The 19,666-nt window shown below is 45.7% G+C and overlaps 1 protein-coding gene across 2 annotated transcripts in view; it reads left to right on the top strand.

Annotated features, from left to right (window-relative positions):
• LOC138510049 (uncharacterized) overlaps positions 1–19,666 on the top strand; it is a 731,668-nt gene that overhangs the window by 211,801 nt on the left and 500,201 nt on the right. For both annotated transcript variants that reach the window (XM_069625466.1, XM_069625467.1), the window contains exon 4: positions 2,677–2,874. In XM_069625466.1, the coding sequence (XP_069481567.1) occupies positions 2,677–2,874 (198 nt within the window). The remainder of the gene's footprint in view (positions 1–2,676; positions 2,875–19,666) is intronic.

Below are 19,666 nucleotides of genomic sequence, written 5' to 3'. Positions count from 1 at the left end.
TCTCCATCCTGCGTGTCTTGCAGGGGCGCGTAGATACCAGTTACTTCAGTGGTTTGAAGGCGTTGGGAGAGTTCCGGTAAGTATTGACTCTGAAGTCCCTGGCGGGATTGGTAAGCATCAAGTTCAAAGAGTTCAATGTGCCCGATGTTCACTCTTGTCCCCTTCCTTCCTTAAATTGCAACTGAGTTTGTGAGAAGAAGGTCTTGTAGCTGCTGCTGGCGTTCAGGTAAGAGTCTGTGTTACCCAACGCTGTCCGGTAACTATTGCATGCGTTAACGTGTTGTTTTTCTCCCTCTTTACAGATGCGGCATATAAAAATGTGGAGAGTTATGGAATAATACCGCCGGTGGTAAATCAGGTAAGTCTATGGTGGTAAGAGGTTGTATTTGTTGATTCCCTTGGCTCACCTTGTTTTTTCTTGTGTCCCCTAGGTGCCGGATTACGGCGAAGAAATGATGGTGACAGTGCCGGATCGAAAGATGCTGTGAGAACTGGTGAGTATGGCGCCGTGCTGGAGCTGGCGAAGCGACACGTGCAGGACTGATGTACTTTCCAGGTCCGGAGATGAAATGGTTCCGGAATTAGGTGAGGAATTTGAAATAAGTTTGTTTTCTAACCTTGTCCTTTTCTTCTTCTTTATTCTAGGAGCTCCAGATTCGAGGCGGGCGTGGCAGAAGACTGGATGCTGGCTGCAGGCACGCGGGCGTGGCAGAAGACTGGATGCTGGCTGCAGGCACGGTGAGCGTCACGCTGCTGGATGCAGAATAACGCGAAGCATGTGCTGCTGTTCGGGTGTGGTTTGAATAGCATCCAAAGTAGTTCCAGGTAAGAAGTTCCCAAGAGCCAGGCCCGAGTAAAAAATAGTCCCTGTAACAAAATAGTCCCATCCTGGCCTCATGTAGGCTTGGACTCTTTTGCAGCATGGTTAGCATCAGGTAAGTAAAGTCTATGAGCCTGGCGCCTATGGCGCCAGGACTGATTTCTATGATGAGCCTGGCGCCTAAGGCGCCAGGACTGAACCCAGGCAGCCCCTAGCCGGGGCTGCTGAGATTTAAACAAATGCCTGGATGCCTGCTCCCGAAGCTGAGGGCCTTGGTCCTGATGCCCGGGGGTAGGCATCATGACAGCGAGGCAGTTTTGCAGTATGATTTTGTAGTTGTCATTTAGCCATGTTTCTGTGATGAATAGGATGTCGATGCCATTGTCACAGAGCCATGTTTCTGTGATGAATAGGATGTTGATGCCATTGTCACAGAGAAGGTCGAAGATCTCTGTTGAGTGTTTTTACATGGATCTTGCGTTAATTAGGTTGCAATGAATTTTGAAGGTATAGTTGGGTTTGTGCCTTTTTTGTCGGCATTGTCTTCTGACTGGTGTCAAGGTTTCCTTCCAAGTCGATCTCTAGTTGAGGTGTTGGTAAAGTTGTGTGTGTGTCATCAAAAAGCTCTTCTATGTTCAGTCTTGGGTTTTTGTTTTCATCACGCTCATCTTCTAAATTGTGTGGCTGTCGAGCAGAGGGTCCTCTAGTTTTGTCTGTTCTTCTGCGTGGTTGTGATTGATTGTTAGTCGTTCTTGATTTGCGCGTTAGGTTGGTTCATTCAGGTGAGTCGTTATTTGCGAGGTATGGAGTTAGGTATAGGGATTTCTCTCTTCTCTCAGCACTGGTTCTGTTATCATTCTGGTCTATAGGAGTGTGTTCTGCAGTTGTGAATCTTCGGTGGTTTTCAGTTGGGTTTGTTCTTTCTGCTATTTGTCTTTCCTTTGGTCCAATTCGTTTCCATGGCATTTTGAGTTTGAGTGTTTTTTGGTTGGTTTTTGTTCAGTTCGTTGTTGCAGAGTTGGTCTTTGTGCTTTTTGGTCCAGCTGTCTTGTGGTGTTGGACTGGGAGTGGGGGATTGTCCGAACCAAGCTTGGGCTCTGTCTATAGGGGTGGTCTAGTCAGGTGATAGCGTTAGGGTAGTTCAGTCGCTGTCTCGAGTTTGGGCTGTCTGGTTGGGAAGGTCTACTAAGGTTATATTGCTAGGGTGCTTCAGTTGAAGTCCATAAAGTGGTTTTCCCTGTTAGAGACTTACAGCAGCAGACAAATCTCTGTGGTGTGAAGCAGAGTACTGTTCACAGCATCTTCTCAGAATGTCAGGGCCAATGATAACAGTACCATCTCAGTGCGGCAACCTCTAGAAGTGGTTTAAAGGCCTTCTTGCCAATTCACCAATGTTGTGACGTAGGCCAATATTCCAGGTCAATAGTCACAGTACTGTCCCAGTGTGCCAATAATCACAGTACTATCCCAAGGAACATGGTAATAATTACAGTACTAACCTCAAAGGAACAAGCTAGTAATCACAGTATTGTCCTAAAGGTGTGGATCTCTGATTACCCTCTCTCAGCACCTTAGCCATCTAATGCATAAAAGGGTCAGAACTGACCCTTTTTGAATAACAAAATGTACTCCAGTGGCATGAACCCTTACTGTTTTAAAAGATACATTTTCAGATAACCACTGGCCGAGGCAGTATTTCTAGAATACCTCACGAGGGTTACAGAACTACCACCTGCACCAGTGGAAAGCTCTGAATAGGGTGGATTTTCCATTCCAGCCGAGTCTGAAAGAGGTGCCAAGTACTATGCTGTGCTTTCACATGGACTGTTCTAATTGACTGATTGCTTTCAATTTAGACTCCAAATCTGGCATGGCGAACAAGCATTTAAAACTGCCAAATAATGAGCTGGTTATGAAAGATTCGAGAGGCAACGAGAGTGCTCACGAGGAAGGGTCTGACCGCTGGGCCAAGAGGAGGAAACAGTTTAAAGAGAGCAAGCATTATAGTTCAACTGGAGGGAGCTCAGCGGCAAGCAACATCACTGAAGAATCAGGTACGTTTTTCACACATTTTCCTTCCTTCCACAATTGAATAGTACTTGTCCATGATCTCATATAGTGAATAGATATTAAAACTGATGAGTGAGCTCTTTGTGTATGACATACACTGATATTTCTTGTGTTGCTTGCAATCATTGCAGAGAAAGAGCTGAACCAGAGGCCTCACATTTAAAGAAAACCTGTTATGATCAGCAGTGACATCTATGGCAGGGAGGAGGGGCGGAAGGGTTGTTCCAGTACTTGGGACCCCAAATTGCAAAAAGGTGGCCAATCTTTGTGTAGCATCGCTCTCTAAGAGTGGACAATGGGGAGGCTAAAGTGGTGCTTAAATGTCTCCCAGTTCAGAAGAGGCAAATACTGTGTAGTTGTAAAAAAGACCCTACCCTCCCTGCCAATTTTTCCCGTTCCATGCGTGACACCTTGAGCCAGTCCTGCTTTTTGCTTCCAATTAAATGCTGGAACTTGTCGTTTCAGTTTTCCCATTGCATGGGTGGGCGTGCAAGTCTCAGAATGCAGAGCGGAAAAAACCCATGACTGGTTGGAGGTTCTGCATGGAACTGGGAAATCTAGAAGCTATGCCCTACTTCTTGGCCATCTCTCTTAATATACATCAATTACAGCAATCCCCATTTCATAACGAAACACTGTTCAATAAAGTTAACTAAAGCCCAAAATAGGATCAGCTCTGAAAAAGAGTAAACCCCATATGATAATAGGTTATTTATAACGCGCTTAATACCCATTGGTTTCTAAGCGGGGAGCCGGGGATTGAACCTGTATTGCTCTGTGTCTTCTTGCTTGGAAGGCGAGCACGTTGCCCCTGAGATATACCTCCTCCGTGCTCAGCTGCTGCAAAATGGCCCTGAAATGTATATGATTTGTGTAGCATATCTTTTACTACCAATTTTGTACATTTGTATCCTTGCGTATTCATTTAACTGCTGGATATGCTAGAAATGTATGTGTTTAAACACGGTCTTTTGGCAATTACCAAAAGTGGTAACTGTACTTTTGGAGGTATTGCAGAACTACCAACATTTTAGTGCAAATCTTGGTAGAGCTGCATCTTATCTTTGTCAGTCTTCCTTAAGCAATGGAGGGCAAAAGATGTTAAGTGTGAGCAATACAAATGGCTGTAGGGTCCCTACAGAGGCGTCGAAGAAGACACTGACATATACCCATGGCTCTTTTAGAATTAGCCCCAGATAGAAAGCCAGGGGGCTACAACCAAAAGGCTAGCTAGCCCTGAGTCCTGACAGTCCTGACATTAGCGTAGCCCCAGATCTTTCCAGACCCAGCAACACCCTTGCCATGGAGAGACATTTACCCAGACATAGACTGAGAGGTTAGAAGAGGGCCACGCCCTGTAAGTGGTATTGTCGTGAGTGATGTAAGAAACAAATGACTTTGCGTTGTGTGATTTATAGATGGTCAGACTCGCCATGAATGAGGCCTTTTGGAACAGCATATCCTGAGAACAAAATCATACTTGGGGATGGACAATTGTGGGGCTGGAAATGTTGATAAATCAATTATCCACGATCACACACTTTAAGTGATAATGGTGGAATGTGTCTGTAATTTTGGCGCTTGGCTGCATCCTTTCTCAGTTCTTGTCAGAAAGCAAGATGCACTTATTTTTGTGTGTTTGATTTTCAAGAATGCAAATTATATATTCCGTTTTGTAGAACTGACTTTGTACCGCCTACCTTCACTGCCTACCTACCCTTAACAATGTCCAATGTTGGTTGTCCTTAATCTATGTATGTACACTTATGTATTGTCCCCAGCGACTGTTCCATTTACTCCTATTCCACACCCTGGTCAGAATGTCCCTCAAACTCAACCCATTGTAAGAAGCTCACTGCTTCCTCTCATATCTAGTGTATGTTGCTTGTATTGATTGTTTGATTCGGACTAGTCAATGTTATTCATGATATGAAGAAAGTTTGAAATTCTAGAAAAAAGCAAAATTATTTGGGAAGTGAATACTCTCCTGCTGAGTCATAAGTAAGTAGTAAGTTGAACTCAGCATGGAACCCTGCTCCCCCTACCCACATTTTGGTAACATTTATAGTATAGGTATTTGAATGATGGCAGACCAAAACCATCTGGCCTTTGCCGAGGCACTGGTAGAGGGGATCTTATCGAACCCTTCCATTTTGGGGACTGACACAGTGATTCAATCTCTTGCAAGTAGTGATGAATGAAACAAGCTCGAAATCCTTAAGAAAAAGACCATACTCGCGGATCTCAATGGAGCCCTAATGGGGGAATATGTACGCACCCATACCGCGCCTAATGTGCTTATCATCCAGATTGAACCAAGAATATTCTTGGATTCTTGGAGAATCTGCAATTAAGGCGCAACTGGAGCTTCATAGCCAAAACATGTACACACGATTGGCTTATCCTTACAATCACCACTGCGAAAACAGTGTCAGATACCCTCATGTGAGAAATACAGGATAAATTGGATAAAATCCAAAAACCTGATGGCACTTGAAAATTATTATGATATGGCATTTATAATGCACCTGTACACAAGTGTTTCTAGGCCCGACAAAACAAGGAAGGAGATACAAAAGTGTGGGCAGAACAGCAATCTTTCTAGGCCTTGTGTCATAAGAGATCATGCAAGGAAGGGCGGGAGGGAAGAAGTGCCAAGGGGGGTGGGGGGACGATGGAGAAATGCGGGACAAAGGAGAAAAAAAAGAGTGCAACCAACCGGTGGAAGTGCGGGTACTAATTAGTGCAGCCAGAGGGTGGGGAGTGAGTGCAAGGGAGGGAACTGTAGGGTTAAAGATACGGACCACAAGTGCAGGGGAGCCAAAGGCAGTGCAGGATTACACCTGGGCCCTAATTCAGAGGGTGACTAGGTGACCAGCGCATGGATCAGGTGGGTGATCAGCAAGGGAGAGGAAGAGAGAAGGCAGAAGCAAATAGAAAGGTCTTGAGTTGCTTCCGGAACCGGAGATGGTTCTGCTCAAGTTTCAGAGAGGCAGGGAGGCTGTTCCATAGGGAGGCCCCAGCCGAAGAAAGAGATCTACCACCAACTCTTTGATTGGAAAAGCAACTGACCCGCAGAGAGTTGGAGGTGGAGGAGCGAAGAGTTTGAGAAGGCAGATATTTAGGAAGAGAGAGTTGGAGGTAGTGTGGTCTCAGGCCCCAGAAAGCCCTGTGGACAATGCAAAGGGTCTTCATCCTTGCCTCCACTGGAAGCCAGTGAAGGGATTTCAGAGCTGGAGAGATACGATCCCTGGGCTTGAGGCCAAGGACAAGTTCTGGATGAATTGTAGAGGACGGGTTGAAGTAGTTCAGCCTAGAGAGCACCAGAGCTCTGAAGACAGTGAGCTTCTGGGGGAAAGTGAGGAAGGGAAGAATACCCCTGAGGAGGAGCAGCTGGTAGTTTGACTTCTTAGAGATGTCAGAAATGTGAGGAGAGAAGGAGAGTGTGGAGTCAAAGATGACCCAGAGGTTCTTACTCTCACAGGTAGGAGTAGGAAGGGGGACCAGGGTGTGCAGCCAGAGTGTGAGAGGAAAGGAGGGACCTGGTGTTCCGATGAGGAGGATCTCAGTCTTACTGGCATTAAGGCAGAGATCATTGGCAGCACACCACTCCTGAATTACAGAAAGACGGTCAGGAATGAGAGAAGGAGTACAGGTGGCTAAGGGTGGCTAAGGGGAACCTGAAGAAGAGCTGGGTGTCATCCGCATAACGATGACAGTTGGAGCAGAGGGTGGCTATGCAGTGGGCAAGAGGTGCTAGGTATTGGTTGAACAGCCAGGGAGAAAGATTACACCCGTGGGGAACACCACAGGTAGAGAGGGAGATAGAAGAGAGAAAGGACTCCTGTTGGGCCTGGGAGGGCCGATCTGTGAGAAAGGAGGTCAGCCAGGCCAGGGTCTGATCAGTGATACCCGGGTTATTACGGAGAAGGTTGAGCAGAGTGGAGTGGTTGACCGTATCGAAAGCTGAGGAAAGATCGAGGAAAAGTAGGACAGAAGGAAGGTTAGAACCGAGGTTGGAGAGCAGGTCCTCACGGATGTTCAGGAGAGCAGTTTCCGTGCTTCTGGCCGCTCTGAAGGCACACTGATGGTCATGGAGACAACCAACAGATTCAGTGTGAAGGTTAAGCTGGGAGATGGCCAGCTTTTCCAGGAGTTTGCCCAGGAAAGGAGTAATGGAGATTGGGAGATAGTTGACTGGACAGGAGAGAGCAGCAGAAGGTTTCTTAAGAAGGGGGTTCACAAGGGAGTGCTTCAGAGGGGAGGGGGAGGTTCCAGTGGCGAAAGAGTGATTGCAGAAATGGGCCAAGGCTTGAGCAAGGGTGTCAATGTGGTCCTTGCTGGTTTTGGAAGAACAGGGAAGAACCTTGGCTGCCCTGGATGCCACGATGAAAGAGTTCAGGGATTTAAATTTGAACAAAAATATTATCAAGCTGAAGAAGGACATCATAGGATTCATGCATGTGCCTATATATCCCTATACCTCTGCAGAATATTAGACCCCAGAGGCAAAACAAGCAAGAAAGGAGACACAGTACCGAACACTAGAAGAGTGTATGCCCGCTCAAGATCAAGAGGGGATGACTGGTATTCATCCAGTGCCAGCTCAGAGAAAGAACTTAGAGCGAGGACAGCATAGGCATGGAATGAACAGAGATTACAGGTTCACTTTGAGGATCAACAGCCAAGAAATACATAAGGTATTTTAACACAGCCTTTTTTAGAACCAAGAGGCAGAGGAATACGCAGGCAGAGATGGCAATACGAATTGCCCAGGATAACCCAGAGTCGAACACTGGGGGTAGGGGGTGTCCCCCAGCAAGAACGTATTGATTATGAATCTCTCACACCATTCACTAAATTTGAAACACGAGTATTACAAAAAGGACGTTCATTCGTACCTACGGCTAGATACAAACCGTTCCAGACACATATAGAAATCATGCAGCTGATGAGAGACTCAAACAGCATTTTGGTCAGACACAAGGTGTAGATTCTAATGTGGGTACTGGCTTTCATGTGCCATAGAGGTACTATCCACCTCCAATCAGTATTACGCCAGAATCAATAATCTTTCAACAAGCCGTGCTGAAAATGGTAGAGACCATGGAGAAAGATATACCCTACATCCACAACAACTGTAGTAAGGAAGAGATGGAAGCTCTATGGTCCATAGCGGAGAACTCTACTATCACCATCAAAACCGCGGACAGTGGTGGAGCAACTGTGATTATGAGCACCACAGACTATGATCACATGGTTCAACAGTTGTTCTCTGACCACTCTAGTCATCCAATTTTAGCTGTAGACCGGACCAACAACACCAGAGCTATGATAACCCCAATAATTGAAGAAACCAAGGCAGAAGGCTATATCAGCAGCAAGGAAGCTGGTTTCCTGATACCTAACCATCCGACATTACCAGCTTACTATGCTCTTCCCAAGATTCATGAGCCACCACACCTACCCCCACTAGGAACGGCCTATAGTGTCGGGCATCGTCTCCATTTCGGAACCATTATCTCAATTTGTCGTTTTCTAAATTAAGGATGAAATACCCAAGATGGCATCCTACATGAAGGACTCGACTCTGATGTGCAATCTATTAAAAACCATAGCCTTCGATGCACCAACACAATTCATTGTCACTCTGGACATCAAAGCTCTTTATACCAAGATCCCACAGAGAGCGACTTTGCAAGCTCTACAACAGCTGCTCATGACCACATATACTCTGGGCAAAGTTCCCCCAGAGTGTGTACTTCAACTGGCAGAGATTGCCCTTGCAAAAAACGTTTTTATGTACCAAGACACCTTCTATGCCCAAATATTGGGTACTGCAATGGGTGCCACTTTCAGGCCAAGCCTGGTGAATATCTACGTAGATCAATTTGAAAGGGCATGGATATACACTGACGACAACCCATTTAAAGAGAACATCTCCACATGGATTAGGTTTTTCAGATATTTAAGTGTTCACAAGCGGAACTGAACCACTTCCACAGCTGGTTGAATGAGAGGAATCCATCTTTGAATTTCTCATGTGACAACAGCAAGCACACCATACATTTCTTAGACCTCCAGATTGAAGCACAATACAGTTTTCTGAGCACTTGTGTGTATAAGAAACCTACAGACCATAACTTATTGCTTCTATTTGGAAGTTATCATCCAAGGGCCCTATGGGAGAATCTTCCTTTCGTGCAATTTCTACGATATAGGCAAACATGCTTGACCTCATACATTTATAAACAGCAAGGAAAACAATGGAAGAGTCAGCTTAGACAAAGGGGATACCCACAGAAAATTGTTAAGCACGCATTTAAATGTGCAGAAAATATCCTGAGGGATATTACCTTGGAACAGAACCGCAGACATGCAGAGGCATCTGAGATGATTGTAATCTTCCATTATTCGCTGCTATTTAACATACTTAAATGGGAAATCCTTAAATTCTGGCACATCTTAAACACTGGGTAAGCACCACGCAATAAACCACGATTTGCGTTTTGATTTGCGCTCAAAAGGAGGCAAAATATCAGGGACAGATTGGACCATACAGTGGCCGAAACTAATATTGACAGTGAGGAGACTGGAGGGCAGATGACGCTGTGGACACAAAGTAGGCCGACAGGGCATGCACCACGTGGTGCATACTCGGTATGCAATCAAACACGGAGAAGTGTGACTGTTGACCTTGGTTGTAAAACCCCATGGTTACAGAAACTATTTACTAATTGCAATACCAATAAGAGTAGTTTACCCTATTACATGCCTGCGCTCATTGAAGTACGTAGGAATGACTGAGAGGGTCGTAAGAAAACCGATAATTGAACACAAATCGTGTATAAGGATGAAACACCTGGCTGCACCTCTGGTTGAGCATTTTATCAACCATGGTCACTCTGCAGAGATCTGTCATGGACTGTGCTTCAAAAGATCACATTACCAAAGAGGGGAGTTCATTATATAGAGCATCCGTTCAAAAGAGAGCAACAATGGATTTTTAGGCTGCAGACACATAAGAACAGCCTAAACAAAGAGATCCAGTTGGATGAGCTAGCAGTAGGGGCTAATTAATCTTGGGGATGTGCAGGGTGTCGGCAGCACACAGGGCCTGAACATTGGCTGGAGCAGGCAGGAAAGTTGTGTATAGGAAGCTCTCTATAGGTACAACTACCGGGCTAGCAGTACATGGTGCCTGGATGCTGGCTAGATCAGCAAGGCAAATCCCTTACAAAGACAACTGAGGTTTGGATGAATGAGTGGTCTCATAATCTCCTAAGTGAGGAAGCATTATGGGTCACATCTGCAAGATATAAGAGATAAGACATATGCCAGAAGAATATCCAACGTAAGCAGATTTATGCTATATCAAGCAAGCCCGTTTTTGATTCTCTAGACAGGTACACTCATGGCTTGGAACATTGGTGAAAATGCTGGTCCCTATCATCGTGGTTATCCTGGTGATCTTTTGCACGTGCCAATTGGGTCTCTGATGTTATGCCAAATCTGTGCCTAATAGTGCAATGATGATGGTGACTATTGGGAATAGTAAAGTACCTCATAATACAAAAGAGGCAGAGATCCAAACTGAGCAAAATGACAGCCCGCACACCACATAGTCCCCCTCCCTATAGGCAATGTAGTTGACAACTTGTACCACACAACCATTGTACCTCCCCTAGATCCTGAAAACTATAAAGAAGTGTGTGTAGATTTGGTGGACGATGGGGGGTGCATATACATGACCTGCACACCAGAACAATATGCGCAGCATGGGGAGCGTTTGAGGCATGTGTGCAGTGCATGGATGCCCATAAAGGGAACATCAGCGTGGGACAAAGCAGAAAGGTGCGCAAATGAGCGGATATATGGGAGGGGGAATTGAAGTAACAAAAGGGTGGCATGTTGGGATGGAGATGAGCCTATCCCACCCCTCTAGATGCTTCCAAGTAAGACGAACACCATATGAGGTGGTATAACGCACAAGGGGGGAGAAATCACTGTAGCACTTAGAGGTAGATGCGCAGCACTAGAAATCCATAACCCATGATTCCATTTTGTATTAGGCCCAAAAGGGATAAGATGGTTCATGTTCTCTGCTCACTAGGCCTAATTCATGCAAGACAGACTGACTCTGCAGGGTCACGTTGCCACGGAAGTCCACTTCCCCCTCGTTCCTCCAGTGTTGCGAATAATCAGCATCTTCTAAGAAATGGACCCTTTGAGAATGTGAGACAACACAAGGCTCTGCGCTGTGTCCATTCATCTCCACCAAATGGCCATTAGGCTTCTGACCCCCACCCAGCCAGGCCGGAGCCAGGCCTACACCACAGACTCGACCCCCACACCTTTGCATTCCCTGATAAGCAAGTGACCTCCAGGCCCCAAAACAAATTAAGTATCCACCGAGGATCTAAGCATGCACGGCTGTATTTCTTTCCAGCGTGAAAATGTATCCCTTGTAACACGAGGTACAGGGAGCGATAAATTAAAGATCAAAACCCTGGGTGGAGACCTTGAGTGCGGGAACTGCGGTATCAATGAAGCACTGAATGTGTGGGTCAGCGTGACTGTATTTTATCCTCCCTTCCCCCTGGCACCAGTTACTGTGCCGCCCAGGTGCCTGCCACAATTAGCTAATATTCAGGCTTAGCATGTCTAGTTGAGATAGGAACAATGTATTAATGTGTGGCCCGACCTTCAACGTGAGGATGAGCCCAGCTGACCCCCGTGTATCCAGACCAACGGGAACAAACTAACCAAATACTGCCTGGCATCCCCTATGGAGCAGGCTCATGTGCAGGGTGCCTCCAATCAGTGGCACCCATTTGTACTGTATATGGTGATGCGTTTGGGGTTTTTAAGCCTCTGTTTGTAACCGAAAAGATCACAGCGCTCTCGAGCAGCAGAGTCCTTTGCTGCTATTTTTATTCTGTACAATTAAACCTTGTTATCCTTGCAATGCTATCTCCTGGCTTATTTTCCGAGCGGGTTGTCTTTATTTTGGAGTGTGCGTACAAAGGGACTTACTTTCAAGGGACAGGATTCCTAAACAGGTTCTGATGGCTAAGGCTCGCTTGGGAGGCCTGGGGGTCTGGAACCGATGCAAATATTATGTGGCCTCACAGTTGGCGCGATTCGCAGCATGGCTCTCCCCATCTAGCCTACCAAAGTGGGTAGACATCGAACAATCTAGGTTACCACTACCCCTCGGTTTCTTCCTTTATGTCTCCCCCTAAGCGCAAAATTTCTGGCCAGGTATCCTCTCCTCCACAAAATGCACACTAAAAAATGGGATTGGGCAATAACATCCAAACACATCCTAAAGGGCCTTGGCCCAAATAATCCTATCTTTCACAACCCAACCATCACCCCTGGGATTCACGCCACAATCTTCAAGAATTGGGCGAGAGGCGGGCTGCAAACCCTAACACAATTGTTTGAAAATGGGCAACCACGCATGTTTGAGAGCTACAAAGTAACCTTTAAACTGACCGAGAAGACCAGATTCTCCTACATCCAATCTGCCACTGGTACACCCACCCCGTAGTGAGACAAAGAGCAACACGAGAACTCAGCCCCATCAAACTTACCCTGCAGGGAGATCCAACCAGAGGGAATACATCCAAACTATACAGATTGCTGAAATATGACATGTTATTCCATTGCCTGCATACATGACACAATGGGAAACAGACTTGGGACACTCAATCGAGGATAACTCTTGGGTGGACATCTGGACAAGAAGCTACTCCTCATCGAATGTGTGTCACAAACAGAGAATGTACCCGTAAAACTACTCCTCCGATGGTACTAACCCCCAAAGTGCCTCCACCACATCCAGAACTTATTGGACCCGAAGTGCTGGCGAAAGTGTGGAGCGCAAGGCACCTTCCTGGATATGTGGTGGGACTGTCCCATCGTCCAGGCCTTCTGGGATGAAGTCCTCCCTACAAATGAAGCCATCACATCCACTAAACTCCCGAAAGAACCAGAGGTGATCTTCCTAGGTACCCCAATTCAGAAGGTGTATCCGTAAATGGGGGCGACCGACAAACTCATTACCTAACTACTTCTGGCTGGACAGATCACAATCGCTGGCACCTGGAAAACCCAGAGGACCCATTGATTGCATTATGGTGGATCAAAATATGAAACAGCCTAGTAGCAGAGAAGGTCACAGTGGCAAAAGATGGGCTACTACACAGATTCACAGATGTATGGGCCCCACTGTTGGACTATGACTGTTCCTACCCAACATTAAGGGTTGTCACCTGAAGATATCTCCCAGAACTCTCCTCAACTTATAAGAACTACGGGCCGAAATAATCTGGGCAGAAGGGTGGGGAATTTCAATGGGAGGGAAAAAAGGGAACAATCTTGCATAAATTACCCAATCATGTTCTTGAACAATGTTACATACTTAAATGCTGTAGGTCTAATCCCATGTTTGCAACCAAATCAAATACATTGTTTAAAAAAAATATATATATATATAAGTAACAGAACATGTTTTTAAATAGAGAGTCGATCCGTTGTACCTGACAATGCAGCTGCTCACTAATGATCGCTGTTGTGTTGAACAAAAGCAGTGGTAGAGGTGTGCAGAAGGGGCTACATGTTGCGGCCAATTGTTGAATCAATTCACACCCATGATAATGGATGAGCAGGGCCATTCATGAATAGAAATGAGCCGGAATTTGGCTATCTTCTAGCTATCCATACTTGAAAGGCAACAATTTATATGTCTACTAGCAGGTGTACCTGTGCTTCGCACGGTAATTACTACTTCGGTCCTAGTTTGAAGTTTATTTAATTCACTAAACCATGCTTCTTCGTAGATAATATTGCTAGTATTTCCTGGAAGTGCTAGTGTGAACAAATTATCTTTGTTTCCAACTCGGGAGCAAACCACATAAAAGATGACCATTAGAAAAGCATGAACCCTGTAAATCGGTTCCAGCTACTTTGAGTTGGAGCGTTGAGATTGCGCAGCAATAGTATTGGTGTCCCGATCTAGAGCCGAGGCAGCAGCGACCTCAACATAAGTGCCATACCTGCAGGGCTGAAGCATGTAAGCTTGAAGTGCTGTACCCGAACGTGTATGGCTGAAGCATGTAAACTTTGTACTGTTGAGGTGGCATACATTCATCAACTTCTGTCGGAAATAAAGTTCCTGTAATTATCATGAGAATGTTTCCACAATGTGACAGACAACATCATTGCAGACACTGTTGAAGAGACCTGTCACTCACATTACTACAAAAGCACTGTTTTGTGTCACCCTCATGACTTCAAAAGTGAGTGCCAGAATGCTGATTGTGTGGAAAGTTTAGGAACAATGAACTGCTGAAGTTTTCATGAACTGGTGAGCTTTAGGAACAATGAACGTAGAACTACAGCATAACTATGGTGTAAAGAGCCATATGTCAGGGGTAAGCATTGCAGGCAATTCATACTTGTTAAATTGTCTGCAGCATGGACCTTAACCACATGCCAAATTTCAGGTTTACAGCATGTTGGGAAGTATGCAGAACAATGCAAACAGACACAGACACATGTCGACAAATTTCCCTTTTTATATTTATCAAGCTTTTGAGGCTCAACCTTAGGTAACTCTTCTGCTCCCTCCCCAGTGGAGGAGCTGGGTGCTATTTGGCCACAACAGCCATGCATACCAGAGGCACTGGCTCAACTGCAACACCGCCTCCTTCCCAGCCACTCCCTTCTGATCTGTACATTCATGAATGTACAAAATTGAGCCCATATGTCAGATGTCTGTGACGTAGTAGGGTCCTTACCACTGCCACAGATTTCTTATGTTCTCTCTATGGTGCAATACTTCCAATGGAAAGTCAGCTAGACTTTGTTCTGGGTCACCGCTCCCTACAATGAGCCTGCAGTGGTCAGTCCAGTGCTTGGTGCTAAGGTTGTTGATCAATGAACTGAGGGAGCTTAGATTGTCACTTTATGCTGCACTCATGGGCATGAGTGCCTCCTACTGTGCTGTTGGCAGCTGTGTTCACCTTACCACTTAAGCCCCATCCTTCCGGCTCCATGTCCCACAGAGGAAGGTCCCTTCAATAATTTTGTTATGGACAGTACATTTATTTTTCAAACCTCTTGCAATTATTCTCTTCCTCAATCCCAGAGGTTTAGCTACTAAGCCTGCCAAACTCCTGTGTTCAAGCTTATAACTTACAAAAATACACAAATATATAGAAAATACACAGCTCAGAACTTCCCCTCTTCACTTGCCAGTTGCTAGTGATGATTGACTCTCAACAAGTAAGAAATGGTGTGCTGCGTGTATGTGTAGAATCGTGGTGGCTAGTGACTTTTTATGGTTGGCTAGTTGCTGACAGCTTGGAATTTCTACCCCTGCAGATTTTTTTCTCTGACTAATAATCAATGCTTTAACAAGATACATTTACAAAATGTATTTGATCCTGCTCAGGACTGGATGGCATAGCCAAAACACGTCATCCAGTTGAGGTGTTCAACCCGCCAGGTCAGACCTGGCGCGAAGATCACCTCCCGCTTGCAGGGCTCGGGATCGGGCTGTCCGGAATTAACAGTGGCAGCGGGTTTACCGCCACTGTTAATTCCAGACCGCCCGATCTGTAATGAGGCCCATAGTCACTAATGCCTTGTCCATTTTTAACTCTGATTCCGAGAACCAAACCTTTTCCCTTAGCCGGGCTATAGTTAGATTAAACATTGATGCTCAGCACGAATCCCTAGGCCACTCAGTTCAGGGGGGTTTATCAGCCTTGATCCCCTTAGTAGGACCACGTCTGACTCGATCGAGAGCTCTGCTTGAACCTTCCAAAGGCAGTGAAGGAATTACTGATGCCAGTGTTTCCATTTCCGTCTGCAGGCGGGTGGCATAACGCCACCTGCCTGCAGAACTCGGAGTTAGCCGGTCCGGAAACAACAGTGGCGGCGGGTTTACCGCCACTGTTGTTTCCGGACCGGCTAGCTCATAATGAGGCTTGTTGTTTTTTCCAGTTCAGCTTCCACCATTTTTCCAACATCAAACAGGTCATTACGGTGTCTCAATGCCACAGCTTAATTGTGTGGTCAATATGCAACCTTACATTCTGGCTTCGCAGGTAGCCTCTGCCATGGAAGCAGTCATGGTGTGCCTCTATGAGATTGTCATAGTCTTTCTGATATAACTGGAATGCAAAGTGCATCAGATCCAGTTCCTCAGCCGTTTCACAGCTCAGAAGAGTGTTGTTGGTATCCGAGGTTACATAAAATATGGTTTTACCATACTCTTATGTGGAATGCACAATTTAGTGGGAGTGGCGACCAACCACCATATGTACAAATACCAGATCTTCGGTCTTGTCCGACTTGAGCATTGGTTGCAGCAGCTTGAAAAGTGTCATTGGCGTCGCATTGACTGAGCCATCGGTGTCACTCAACTCTGGAAATTGTTCCAAGAGGAGCTTTACAGAGCATCAGGGTTGTCTTCAGTGCCCCCGTCTTCCTTAACTGACTGCCAAAATAAAGTAAACATCTTCAATGTCTTCATCGCCATCTTGTCCTAGTTCGAATGGTGCATTGTTGTAGGTCACAGCAGGAACTGGGAACAGATGGAAGCTCATCATGGGAACGGGTCTGCAGGTAGTTTGAGCGGCCACTGTGCTCGACACACCTTGACAAAATGGTTTGCATGTCACACTCACTGGGCAGTTTGGTGTGTGTTTGAGGGACCCACATGATAAGTCACAGGTTGTGTGTTTGTCTTCCCTTCGTCATGACGTTGACGGCTGTGAGCAGCCACTCGCTTTCATCCAAGGCCATGATAGAGGTTTAGTACTCACTGAAAGGGCCTCTCTCAAGTGAAGAGTCTTAAATGCTTCACCCATGTGGATATCTCAGAAAGATGCAAGTTTGTGAGCACTGCCCAGCTCCAATAGGCAGTGCAGGGTTATGTGCGGTTCTTTCAAGGATCTACCAACACAGTGGCAAAGAGGTAAGATTTTGAAATATGTGTGTAATGACATAGGGCCTCATTACGATCCTGGAGGTAACCATCCCGCTTGTTGCGGAATGGCTACCCCCATTCCGGGTACCGGGTCCGGGTTCCCTGAATGGGGAAATACCGGGCCATTCCAACCTTGGAGGGCCCGGTATTTCCCCATTCAGGGAACCCGCACCCGGTACATCCCCATTCCCATGTCAGCCCCCACAGGGCTCAATGGGAATCGGGATGATGCTAACAACGGGCCCGTTAATGACGGGCCCGTTGTTAGCATCCTGGTCTGCTCGCGGGACCCGCTAAGGATGCCCGGTTTTACCCGCGAGCAGACCTCGTAATGAGGCAGTAGGGGGTTAACGGGGCTGGCAGCTCTACCGGCCCCGTTACCCCCTACCGCCTAACGTGTAATGAGGCCCATAGTGTGTTTCATCACGCAGGTAACATGATATGGTCAGCTGATGTAGGTAGTCATGGAAAGTGTCCGTCAATTCCTTAGGGCTTTGGCAAGACCGTGAGAGGCAGAACCTCTCATAATCTTTGTTGTCCATCGGACTGAAATAAGTCTGTAATTTATTTGTTACATGCCCAGACCCAGAGGTATCACGGCATCATTACAGACATTTTATCATTGTATTGGAATAGTCACTTGCATAATTATAGATTGACATTGTTACAGAATAGACATTATAGCATAGAAAGACTTGTAACATACGTAGGAAAAGACAAAACAGGCATCATAGTTATTTACAAATTCGGCTCAGGCATCCACTAGGTGTACGTCATTTCTAGACCAAAGGAAATAGACTAGCCCTAAGGAAGCTGACTGCAAGTGTCTTTTATATACATTTGCTAAAACTGGTTAAATAGCCAGGTTTTTAAGGCTTTAAATCCAAGGAAGGATTCCTCATTGTTGATGTCTAGAGGAAGGGAGTTCCCGTTTTTGGGGGCCAATACTTGGAAGCTACTACCTCCTGCGCTGGTGCTTTTAAAATGAGGAACTACAAGGGCTGAGTTATTGTTGGATCTAAACTTTCTGGTAGAGGTTTTTTTCTTGATGGTGTTATTCATATAGATGGAGGCTTTTTTAGCAAGGCATTTGTGGGTGACATATAAGGTTTTAAAGATGATTCTGGCCTTAATGGGTAACCAGTGGGTCTCCCTCCTAATGTTGATGTGGTCAGATTTTGTTATTACTAGGGCAGCCCGTAATGCTTTTTTCTGCATTAATTGTAATTTGCTTAGGTTAGTGTTGGACGTCCCTAGTAATAGGGCATTGCAATAAACCAACTTCGATAGTATCAGAGCGCTAGCCAGAGTAATACAGTTGGTAGGTGTGAGGAACCGGCGGCTTAAGGCGATTAATTTAGATGTGTATGATGTGGATGACGACAGTGCCAATATATGTTTAGCCATGGTGCGATTGGCATCTAGGTAAACTTCTAAAGTTTTTACTTGTTTGAGTACCGTAGTTGCCGTGCCATCAATGTTAATTGAGGAATAATCAGGGTGGAGGTTACCTATTTTGGTCTGGGAGCCCACAATGAGAATCTCTGTCTTCTCATCATTAAGGCAAAGGCTGTTCAAGGCCATCCAGTTTTGGATAATAGCACAGATTTTGTTGATGGTCAATGTGTCGTGGTCATAGTTCCCTGAGATTGGTATGAGGATCTGGGTGTCATCTGCGTAGTTGGCGTAGATGACACCCATGTCGTCAAGTGCCGAGAATAGAAGCTTGGTATATGCATTATATAGCGTTGATGAGAGGCATGATCCTTGGGGTACCCCAATGGGGACTGATATAGGATCAGCAGCCTTTTTGCCGATGGAGACTCAGGACGTGCCATTGGCTAAGAAGGATTTCACCCAGAGGGTAGCATATTTAGAGAAACTAAAATCTTTAGCTAGGGTAGTGCATAGGTTATCGTGATCTACAAGGTCAAATGTTGCAGATAAGTCTAATAGTAATAGTATACATAGTTTCCCAGAGTCTCTGATGGTGTCCATCTGGCTTTTCAAATCTATGAGTGCCGTTTCCGTGCTATGGTTAGGTCTGAATCCAGATTGTCTAGCTCCCAGGAGCAGGTTTGGTTCGAAATGGGTTTGGATTAGTGAGTATGCTATTTTGTCTATGATCTTAAGCAAGAATGGGACCATGGTTAGTGGTCGGTAGTTCATAGGCACAGATGGATCCAGAGTAGGTTTTTTTAGAAGTGGGGTGACCCAAGGTTCTTTGATACTGGCTGGGACTATATTTGTATTGAAGGAGGCGGTGAAAAAATTAATAATAATAGGGTTGAGGGTAGAAGTACATGATTTAACTTGAAGGGAAGGGAAGTTATCCCCTTTGCAGCTAGAAGCTTTTAATTTGGTAATGGTATTAGTGACTAGCTCTTGGATCACTGGGGTGGAGTGGAATAGTAGGGTGTCGTTTTCATTGGATTTCATGGGAATGTTATTGGGGATATTTTTATCAGCTAATATTTTTCTTTTAGTGACTATTTTCTTTTGCAGCAGCTCGATTTTGGAAGCTAGTGCATCTTGAATGGTGGTGCACCATTCTTTCCTGGAGTTATTGATATTGATATTTTATTTCTATCGCGCTCGTACACAAGTGTTTCAGAGCGCGACAAAGCAAGGGAGGGGAACAGGGGAGAACAAAACAGCGATCTTACTAGGCCCAGTGACATTGAGAACGCGCACGTGCGTGGGAGAGGGGGAGGGGAAAAGTGCATGGAAGGGGGGAGAAGTGGAAAGTGCGAAGCAGAGGAGAAACAGAT

The sequence above is a fragment of the Ambystoma mexicanum genome, chromosome 6p (assembly GCF_040938575.1).
Source record: "Ambystoma mexicanum isolate Mex_15411 chromosome 6p, UKY_AmexF1_1, whole genome shotgun sequence".
NCBI lineage: Eukaryota > Metazoa > Chordata > Amphibia > Caudata > Ambystomatidae > Ambystoma > Ambystoma mexicanum.
The sequence above is the reverse complement of the archived record's forward strand: the minus strand, read 5'-3'. Positions and strand labels throughout refer to the sequence as shown.